The 10,502-nt window shown below is 51.3% G+C and overlaps 1 protein-coding gene across 1 annotated transcript; it reads left to right on the top strand.

Annotated features, from left to right (window-relative positions):
• The first annotated feature begins 8,249 nt into the window (after positions 1–8,249).
• Positions 8,250–10,502, top strand: HMX2 (H6 family homeobox 2). The gene is made up of 2 exons (XM_056850198.1): positions 8,250–8,706; positions 9,958–10,502. The coding sequence occupies exons 1-2, from the start codon at positions 8,418–8,420 to the stop codon at positions 10,500–10,502; spliced, it is 834 nt and encodes a 277-aa protein (XP_056706176.1). The 5' UTR covers positions 8,250–8,417.

A 10,502-nucleotide genomic window follows, 5' to 3' on the forward strand; every position in this document is an offset into this window, starting at 1 on the left:
TGTTTTATTTTGCTGCTACAGACTGGCACAATTACCTGCCCGGGGTTCCCAGGATCGGTTCATCGTGGATGGAGGAAAGCCATAATAGGTGTAGAAAGTCCATGTTCCAAGGCAGTCCACCTCTGAATGCCAGTTGCTGGGGACAAACCATAGAGGAAAGGCAACTGCCTCTCCGGGAACAAGGGTGCTGCCCTGGATGAACCTGTAAGGCCTGCCTTTTTTTTAAGGCTGGCCTACGGCTTCTTCCATGAAGTCTGCCACCCACACCAGATCTCCTCCCTAAGGAAGCACTATTCCAGGGGGAAGGACTGTGGATCAGTGGAGGAGCATCTGCTTGGCATGCAGAAGGTCCCAGGTTCAATCCCTGGCATCTCCAGTTAAAGGGACTAGGCAAGTTGGTGATGTGAACAACCCCTGCCTGAGACCCCGGAGAGCCGCTGCCAGTCTGAGTAGACAATACTGACTTGGATGGACCAAAGGTCTGATTCTGTATAAGGCAGCTTCATGTGTCCCTGTCCCCGCTTAAAGCTGGCCTGTGCCCAACTAGCTTCATTCTGAGTGATGCAAAGGGATCCCTGGGCCCAGAGTTCTTCCCCACAGGAAGAATAACGCTGCCCCTTCCCACAGACGAGGGCTGAAGGAGAAGCAAGCCGCAGTGCGGTCTCCACACTGCCATCATCTTAACTTCTCCGGCAAGCCCAACCCGCAGAAGAACTCCCGGGTAGCGGTTGCCCACGTTGTCTGCTGGCTGGAACAAGGAGGGCTCAGCTGGAAGCAGATGGGCTCCCTTCTCCTGTTTGGGGCGGGGGGAAGAGAACCTGAAGGGCTGGTGTCATCAATTTTGTGGCAACCCCATCCAAGGGGAAAGTAACCCATCTGGAGACCAAGGCAAGATTTTGCTCTCCCTTTTAAGCTTCCCTTTCTCCCTTCTGCGTCTGCTCACAGTTCTGTGCTAGATTTGGGATCTAGAAGCCTTCTCTTTTCACCGCTGTCCCAGAATAACCGGGAAATATTGACTCTGAGTGCCACCTTAATCTATGGTCCCGGGCAAGAAAGATCCAGCTCATTCATTTCAGATCAGTGGTTCCCAAAGTGGTCAATACCACCCCCTGGAGGGCGGTGGGATTACCTAGGAGGGCACTAAGAGGCAAGGGGGCAGCAGGGGGCATCAGAGGTGGGCCCCTTCAACTGTCTTGTTCACTAATTTACAACAGATCAAGCTATGGCACCATGCTGGCAAATTTGGTGGAAACTATCAGATTTTCTTTCCAGACTTTGAAGAGCTGGTATACCACCGGATCAAGTTCATCAGTTCTGTAGAATAAATTTCAACTAAAAAGTTTTTAATTTTATTTTGAATAGATGGGCAATTAATTGTTACTGTTTCAAAATGTTATTGTTATTATCTTCTTTAGTGCATCATGCAAACCCCTATTTTGAATAATGCTTTTTATAGGATAGGGGGCGCTGGAGTTGAGTTTGTGGAACCAAGGGGGCGTTGGCCCCAAAAGTTTGGGAACCCCTGTTTTAGATGAATGAACCACCTAGTGGTAATTCTGATCTGTCAGCCATTCTTGGGCTAGAATCCTCGCTCCTCAGTCACGAGGACATGCCAGAAACACCCTTGAAACTGTAAATGGAAGAAAATAGTGGCCAGGAGAGCCAGGTTCAAATCCCCACTTTGCCACAGAAGCTCACTGGTTGACAAATGGTTTTCAACAACAACCTTGAGAGGTAGGTTAGGCAGAGAGGCAGCGCCTGGCCCCATAAATCTCCTAGTGAGTTTCATAGGAGAGTAAGGTTTTCAACCCAGCACTAGCACAACACACTCTAACCATTATACCACCAAGAACAACTCGGTGAAACAGAATGAGGATGCTGTACTTTGCCAGCTCCTCGTGATATATAGTAGTAAGCTGGTAGTAATGGTGTTTCAGTGCGCATCACAGCTCTTCATAGAAGAGCTTTTTATTTTCCTGTCATTGGAAGATATGGCTTTTTTTAGAGTGGCGTGAGTTAAAAAGAAGAATAGTTGGTTTTTATATGCCAACTTTCTCTACCACTTAAGGGAGAATCAAACCAGTTACAATCACCTTCTCTTCCACTCCCCACAACAGACACCCTATGAGGTAGGTGGGGCTGAGAGAGCTCTAAGAGAGCTGTGACTAGCCCAAGGTCACCCAGCTGGCTTCATGTGTAGGAGTGGGGAAACCTGTTTCACTAGATTAGCCTCAGCCGCTCATGTGGAGGAGTGGGGAATCAAACCCAGTTCTCCAGATCAGAGTCCACCGCTCCAAACCACTGCTCCTAACTGCTACACCACGCTGGCTCTCCACCAGGCTGGTTCTTCCTATGAGGAGTCCCAGCAGCCAGAGGTTGATGCTGTCAGGTATAATACCAACCAGGTTGCTTGCCAAAGGTCACAACGAGCAGATCCAAGGAGGGTCTATGCAGGGCCTGTGACAAAGCAAGCCTAGAACATGCTAGAAACTTAAAACAGTTTCCAGTGTCTTGCTTTGAATCAAACCTAGGCAAAGTAACTGTAGATGTTGGGGGGGGGGAGGGGGCTTCCTCAAAGAAGCATCTGGATACACAGTGTAGAGAGAGTATAGAATCTTCCTTGCAGATTCTTGCAGGGAGGGAGTCTCACAGCCCCTTAAAAGGCCAGCAGCAGGTTTATTGTGGTGGTCTCAGTGTCCGAGTGCTAGTCTCACCGGAGGTTGAACCCCCTTCTCAAATAAGTGCCCAAATGAGTCCCAATCCCTTAGGGAGTGGTGGTAACTCCATGGCAGAGCATCTGTCTTGCATGCTGAATGTCTCGGCTTCAGTTCTAGGCATCTTCAATAAGCAGCTAGCAAGTCTTGGGAGCGTCACTGCCAGTCAGAGCAGGCAATGCTAACTTTGATCCACCGAGGATCTGACTCAAAAGTGCCAGAGTTGTTTCTGTGCATTCCGCTGGGTGAGACTTCCCTCCTCCCTGGAGTTAGCCACGGTTCTAAGCCAGACGGTGAGCTAAGGAGTAACAGCTCTGGCTTTCATTGGGAAACGCAGTCTTTCTCTTTTGCCAGTCCCGAATCCTACAGTTCTTTCACACTTACTTACTGTTGTACCTTTCAGAGCATTAGACACTTTTTGCAGATGAAGTAAGGGGGGAAACTTCACCTGTTCAGCTCCTGCCTGGCCCGATGTTGTTAAAGTGGCCTCTAACCAGAAGGAACACATGAAGTTGCCTTATACTGAATCAGACCCTTGGTCCATCCAAGTCAATATTGTCTACTCAGACCGGCAGTGGCTCTCCAGGGTCTCAGGCAGAGGTCTTTCCCATCATCTACTCCCTGGTCCCTTTAACTGGAGATGCCGGGGATTGAACTGCCAAGCAGATGCTATATCACTGAGCCAGGGCCCCTCTAAGAAGACATGAAGCCGCCTTATACTGAATCAGACCCTTGGTCCATCTAAGTCGGTATTGTCTACTCAGACTGGCAGCGTCTCTCCAGGGTCTCAGGTGGAGGTCTTTCACATCACCTACCTGCCAAATCTCTTTAACTGGAGATGCCAGGGATTGAACCTGGGACCTCCTGCATGCCAAGCAGATACTCTGCCACTGAGCCACGGCCCCTCCTTCAAGGAGATTGAAAGGGTGGCTCATCTCCATTATTGCAATAGATGAAACCCAGCACGGACTTTAGTTACTCCGGATTGGTTAATGTGGAGTAGAGGCGTGTGATCCGGTGTTTGGATCCACCCCCGAGCCTCTTTCTGCTCCTACACTCTAGAGAAGCTGCCGCCGCTGCCTCCCCCCCCCTTCTCCGGGAGGGCTTTGGAGGGGGCCCGGCCGGCTGCAGAGAGCTGAGTGAAGGACGATCCCTTACATTGTGTTCCCGAGCGGGGTCTTTCCGGGTTAATGAGCTGACATCATGATTAAAGCTGACCATTTGTAATGTGTCTGGAGCCTGTTGAAAAGCACTGAAAAGGTTAATGCGGTAAAACGGGACAGCACCTGCCCCGCACGAGGAGGGGAGGAGCCGGGCCGCTCTCCCCCGAATCAATTAGCCCCCTTAATGAGCCCATCCAAGTAGTTAAGGAGTGAATGATCGCGCCGCGGCTCGGGCGTCATCTCGCGATCCCTAATTATTTTATAAGCGCTTGATTCAATATGCCAGGGCCGAACGCGGGGGCCTCGGAGTTAATGAAAATGTCATTTGGAAACGTCTTGACATTTGTCTGTATTGATCTGGATCTTGCTTTCATCTCTCATTATGTATTTTGGGGGGTGGGAGCGGAAGGGGTGGGGAGGAGAAGGGGATAATCACCCCATTAGGAAAACCCATCTGGCCCGAGAGGGGGCTCCCTCAAGTTAAGGGGATGAACGGAGAGGAAGAGTTTGTCTCCGGTCCCCCACCTCTCTCCTGAACGACCAAGGGTCTCTCCCTCCACCACCCCGGGACGTCCTTGGGTGAGAAGCAGGGCGGAAGGGGGCCCTTTGGACGGAGCTGAGTGAGTCAATTTGGACTGTTCCGGTGCTTGGTTTCTGAGAACAGATGGGACTCAATCCTGGCTTGAAGCCAGGGGGAGGGGCCGTGGCTCGGTGGTAGAGTATCTGCTTGGCACGCAGAAGGTCCCAGGTTCAATCTCCGGCATCTCCACTTAAAGGGACTAGGCAAGAAGGCGATGTGAAAGACCTCTGGCTGAGACCCTGGAGAGCCTCTGCGGGTCTGAGTAGACAATACTGACTTGGATGAACCAAGGGTCTGATTCATAGAGTTGGAAGGGACCACCAGGGTCATCTAGTCCAACCCCCTGAACAATGCAGGAAATTCTGAACTACCTCCCCACCCACACCCCCAGTGATCCATACTTCATGCCCAGAAGATGGCCAAGATGCCCTCCCTCTCATGATCTGCCTAAAGTTATAGAATCAGCATTGCTGACAGATGGCCATCTAGCCTCTTCTTAAAAACCTCCAGGGAAGGAGAGCTTAGCACCTCCCGAGGAAGCCTGAGGAGCTCCTCTAACTGTTAGAAAAACAGTATAAGTATAAGGCAGCTTCATGTTCATCTGTTCAAGCCCTCCCCTGACACGGCCTCCCTTCTCCTCTCCAATCCTACATAAAAACCTCCCTGTCGAAAGAAAGACAAAACCCCACATGCTCAGAGGCTCTGTTGTCTCCGTCATCGCCTCCTGTTTTAGGGCCGAACCTTGGAGATAGGCTCGGAGGGGATAAATCACACACCCCGATGACGACGGGATATAAATGGTTGAAGGGCTTCAGCAGAAAATGTCGAATCTGCCCAGGACCGTGGCGTACAAATGATGCCACCGCCATAATAATAATAATAACAATAATTCTTAGCGGCGCGTATGCAGAGCTGGGTCGTTGGCAGGGCTCAGCTGGGTATCAGTGTTTAGCCACGGGACGTGCTTGATCGTGGGAACGGGGCCTCCCCACTCATCACTCAGTAATGCACAAACAACCCTCCACGTCTGGGGTTTGAAGCGGGAGCTTCCCGTCCATGACTTCTGGAGGCCGGGAGCCTCAGCACCTCCCACGTTAGACCTGAAATCCTGAAACAGCTTGACCCTCGTTCATATTCTCTCTGGCAGGCTAACAATGCTTTCCTGAAGCAGTTACGCCTTTCTAAATCCTCTGAAATCAATGGGTTTGCAAGGGTGCTCCCTAGAGGCACCTGGTTGGCCACGGCGTGAACAGACGGCTGGACTTGATGGACCTTGGTCTGATCCAGGGTGGCCTTTCTTATGTTCTTATGGTGCGACTCTGCGTAGGAGGACACCGTAGTGAGATAAGTCTGGGTGGAAATCCGAACCCAAGCCTTTCCCCCTTCGGGTACAGGAATGATATCCACCAAGCCTGCGCGAAAGGAATGCCACGTTATTTGTAAAGAGTCCTAACTATTGTTGTTCTCCTCTCAAGTATCATTTCGCTTGTCGAAACGTGTCCCCTTCCTCGTTTTAACAGATGCAATTCGAATCTCAGCGAACTAAGTAGGTAGCTAATACAATCAGGTTCGGCACTGGAGGGATCAATCCTTCTTCGTCCACGCTCTCTTACGATTTCGAAGAGAATGGGAAGGGAAAGCTTGAATGGTGCGGAGGGCTGTATCCATCCTTTACACAACACTTTAATCCCCATCTTTCCCAGTCCAGGTTATCGGGAGAACTGGACCTGGTCTGAGATGTATCGTTTAAGGATATCAGCTACGGCTGGGATCTTTGGGACCAACCAACCGCTTCGCTGTAGAAAAGACAGTGGCCATTTACGCATGGGAGGTTGTGGCTTGGCTTTGCCGCTCTCTAGACGCACACTTTCCCCATCCAAATCCCCCCAACTCAACAATAAGCCCCCACGCAGAGTTTTGAGAACTCAGATGGGGGAAATGCGCATCTAGAGAGAGGCAAATCCAAGCCAAAACCTCCCATGCGTAAATGGCCACTAGGTCAGCCCTTCCCTGTTACTCACACTGACGGCAAAGGCAATTCCGAACGGATGTGTGCGTTCACACAGCAACGGTTTTAATTAAATCACAGCTCCGAGGCATGCGGACTAGCCTCTTTCTCCATGGCACAATCTTATGTATATAATAAAAAAAAAAATAGAAAATGGCATTGGTTTTTTGACAACACGGTTGCAGCGCCACCAGGAAGGGTGCCCCCTTCACTGGCCGCGGAAAGTTTCTAAATACTTTTTTTTTTACCGACCCAGAGTCCCCCCACCCCCCTTGACTGCGATCAAAGATGTACAAGCCCAGAACGAGCGGAACGATTGTATTACACTCTTCGGGAAAGCATTTTTGTCAAATCCCATCAAAAAGCCCGAGTAATTGCATATTGTTATGTATGTCCTTTTTAAAATAAATAATAAAAAAAAGCAAACCCTGCGCCGGTGGGGATGGATTACATCCCACGGGGGAGATTAGAGATGTACCTGGCCGAGTTTGGGAACGGCAAGACATTTCTCAGCTTGGATTGCAAGCCCTCATTGATGGCCCTTCGATGCCAGCTCCTCGCCTAGGCAGCTTGGCGCCAGACAACTTGAATGCATGTAGTCTTTTCGTTTCTCCTGCAATCTCCCATCCATGGAGAGGCTGCGGCTCTGGCTGCCCCCCTCCCCTCTCCCCAGGGATGCAGATGAGTGCCTTATCCAGCAGGCTGAGGGCTTAGCAGCCAGGCTAAAGCGCCGCGTTCGTTTGGTATGTAGCCCCCCCCCCGCGAGTTCTCGGTTGACATTGCGAGACAAGATATTATTGGGGGTAAAGGTGAGGGTGATGATGAAACAGACATTTCATTCGGGGATTGGGGGGGTGTTCTTCCGTCCTCCTGCTTTAAATGCAACTCCGTTTTCTGCGATGTTTCCTGTCTCTGCACTTTTCTTCGCCCCTGTCCCAAATTCTGGAGGACTAGCCATCGGCTTTTGTTTGAAGTCGAATTAGGAGTAAATTAAGCGCGGCGCCGTTTGTGAAATCTGCGTTGTGATAAATGGGGGCTACTGCGACGTTTTAATTCTGAGAAATGGATATTGCCCTAGTCACCTATTTTAGCATTCTCCTCTATTGTTGGGTAAAAGGGGGGAGGACTTCTAACCTAAAAATGTTTTGGCAGTTTCCCGACCCTTCTCAATCCTGCAGCACATTTCCTTCCAAGTTACGTCCCACTGGTTCCAAATGTACTGATTTTCCGAGTAAGTGGCCGAGGAGAGCAACCTCTGCTCTCTTGCAGATATGACTGGGATATCAGACCTTGCCAAATCTGGTGCGCGAATCAAACGCTACAATCTGCAAAGCGATCCGATCCTACCGAGGCTCATTTCGTTACTTGCAATAACATTCAGGCCACGTCGATTTACCCACCCTAGGAGGTTACAAACGAATTGGAGGGAGGGGGGAGAGAAACGGCGACCCACGTCAAAGCTTTGTAGACGAAGCGCTCTTTTTCCCCCCTCGCCCACCTAGACCGTATTGTTGTTTTGTTGTGTGTGTGTCTTTTTAAACCGGACCGCTTCCTTCTTGGCCCGCTCGAGAGAGGCTGCGACCCGCTTACGTCGGCTCGGCGGCCGAGAACAGTCAGCTGGCTTGACGGCGTTCTAGAATTTTGAAACTTTCCGGGGCTGCCTGGCCGCCTGTGATTGGCCGAGGCGGATGTAACCTCCATGCAAATGAAGCCACGCCACCCCCGCCGCCTGGAGATCAATAGAGATCTGAGAGAGAAAGGAGCATGCATTCAGGCTCGGCAAGCTCCAGGAAAACCTGCCCGGGCACGCCAAAAACAGGCCCCCAAACTGGTCCCCCCCAAGCCAGGCGAGAGAGCCAAGCCCCCCAGGCAGCCCCCGCGCCCCGAGACGAGCCTCCCCAGTGTGTCTCTAAAGCGAGAGCTCTCCCCCTCTTCTTTCTTATGAGTCCAGGATGAGCAGCAAAGACGACCCCCCGAGCAAGTGTTGTCCCGCAGCAGCTCCGATCTCCAGTTTCACCATCCAGTCCATCTTGGGCGGCAGCAGCACCTCGGAAGGAGGCAGGGAGGCCGCCCCCAAGCAGGCAGCCTCCGCCTGGCAGAGCAGGAAGAGGAGCCTGTCGGTGTCCTCCGAAGAAGAGGAGCCGGAGGAGAGCTGGAAACGCCCCGCGTGCTTCTGCCCCGATTCGCACGGCCCCAAAGAAACGTGCCACAAACACCAGCCTATCAGTTTCACGTGTCTCAGTAAGTATCTGACCGGGACCACCAAAAAAAAAACAAAAAAAAATTTGCTTGCTAATGAGGAAGGATGGGATGTAGGGCCAGACAGCCGTGCGGGCGCTCCCGCTGGAGGCTGTATTCGGGAAAGCCTGAGAGGGTTGCTGTCTGTCTGTGTGTGTTTTTTCGGATTGGCTCCTCAGCTCTCCGCAGCCCGGTTTGAACCGCAGCCTTTCCAAGCGCCCCTGCTTTTAGGAGGTGAAATTAAACTTCCAGGTGAGATCTGGAACGGAACAGGTTGTGGTTAAGTCGGAAGCATCGATGGTTCAGGTGTATTGCTGCAAATAAGATACAGTATTCAACCTATTACAATTGTTTGATTGGTTTTTATTTTTAATGCCTTTGCTGGATTAGGTATATGTAGAGTAAGGAGACATCTACTAAAAGAAGCTCTTACTTTAGAAGCTCTTATCTGCATCCAGGGTTTTGGTACTAACATATTGTTTCATTATGATGGATAACGGTGTTTTGTTTTGTTTTAATTTAACTGTCTTGAACAAAAGGGAACGAATTGCTTTTTCTCCATGATTCCCACGAACGTAGTTTTTGCGACACGTTCTAAAGGTCCAGATCTCGCCTTCGGAGTACAATAGGGAAACAGGCGTCCTAAAACAAGGCATTACAGCCCAATCCTGGGCACGATTACTGCGAAGTAAATCCCACTAACTCAGTTGCGCCAAAGGGTGCCCAGGAGGGCAGCTTTAGAATTCTAAATACGAATGGCTTGTAGATGAAGCATTAACCGCCGCGCTTCTCAATGGACTTACTCGCGAGTAAGGCGTCGGGGTGACCCCGCGTACAACTGCATGCTCTTTGACTAGCCGACAACAAAAGACGGAAAGAACTTTGTTTGGGAGAATAAATTGAACCCCCCCCCCCCTTAGAAAGATGTTTAAAGCACAGCCGAGCTGGAAGAGAACTCTATGCATGGGAGATTTTGCCTTTGGATTTGCCGCTCTCAAGATGCATATTTTCCCCATCTGAATTCTCAGAACTCTGCAATGGGGGCTTATTGTTGAGTTTTGAGAATTTGGATAGGGAAAATGTGCATCTAGAGAGTGGCAAATCCAAGGCAAAAACCTCCCAGGCGTAAATGGTTTGGAACACGTTCACTCCTTTTTTTTGCTCTGTTTTGTTGCGCTCCGCAAGGCCACCGTGATGTGAAACGTGTTTCTTTTCTCCCTCCCGCCCTCTTTTTCTTTTCTTCTCCTCCCCGAGGCAACCCGAAGGGCAGCGGCGCGGCGATCGGCTCGGAGCGGACGCCGCCTTTCCTCTCCCAATCCCAGCAAGACCTGAAGGAAGAGAAAGAGAAGCATTTCCCTCCCACCTCTCCGACGGCGGGGGACAGACAAAGGGACGGCGGGGACCGGCAGGCCGGCTCGGCCAAGAAGAAGACGCGCACCGTCTTCTCCCGCTCGCAGGTCTACCAGCTGGAGTCCACCTTCGACCTGAAGCGCTACCTGAGCAGCTCGGAGCGGGCCTGCCTGGCCTCCAGCTTGCAGCTGACCGAGACCCAGGTGAAAACCTGGTTCCAGAACCGCCGCAACAAATGGAAACGGCAGCTGTCGGCCGAGCTGGAGGCGGCCAACATGGCCCACGCCTCGGCCCAGACTTTGGTGGGGATGCCCCTGGTCTTCAGAGACAATTCCCTCCTCCGGGTGCCGGTGCCCAGATCCATCGCCTTCCCGGCCCCCTTGTACTACCCGGGCAGCAACCTGTCGGCCTTACCGCTTTATAACCTCTACAACAAGATCGACTATTGA

The sequence above is a fragment of the Euleptes europaea genome, chromosome 5 (assembly GCF_029931775.1).
Source record: "Euleptes europaea isolate rEulEur1 chromosome 5, rEulEur1.hap1, whole genome shotgun sequence".
In the NCBI taxonomy this organism is placed as follows: domain Eukaryota; kingdom Metazoa; phylum Chordata; class Lepidosauria; order Squamata; family Sphaerodactylidae; genus Euleptes; species Euleptes europaea.

What these genes read in the sequence shown, in the direction of transcription:
- HMX2 (XM_056850198.1), top strand. Translation starts at nt 8,418, where the DNA reads ATGAGCAGCAAAGACGACCCCCCGAGCAAGTGTTGTCCCGCAGCAGCT. An exon ending in TATCAGTTTCACGTGTCTCA is followed by an intron (nt 8,707 to 9,957) that starts GTAAGTATCTGA and finishes CTCCTCCCCGAG; the next exon opens with GCAACCCGAAGGGCAGCGGC.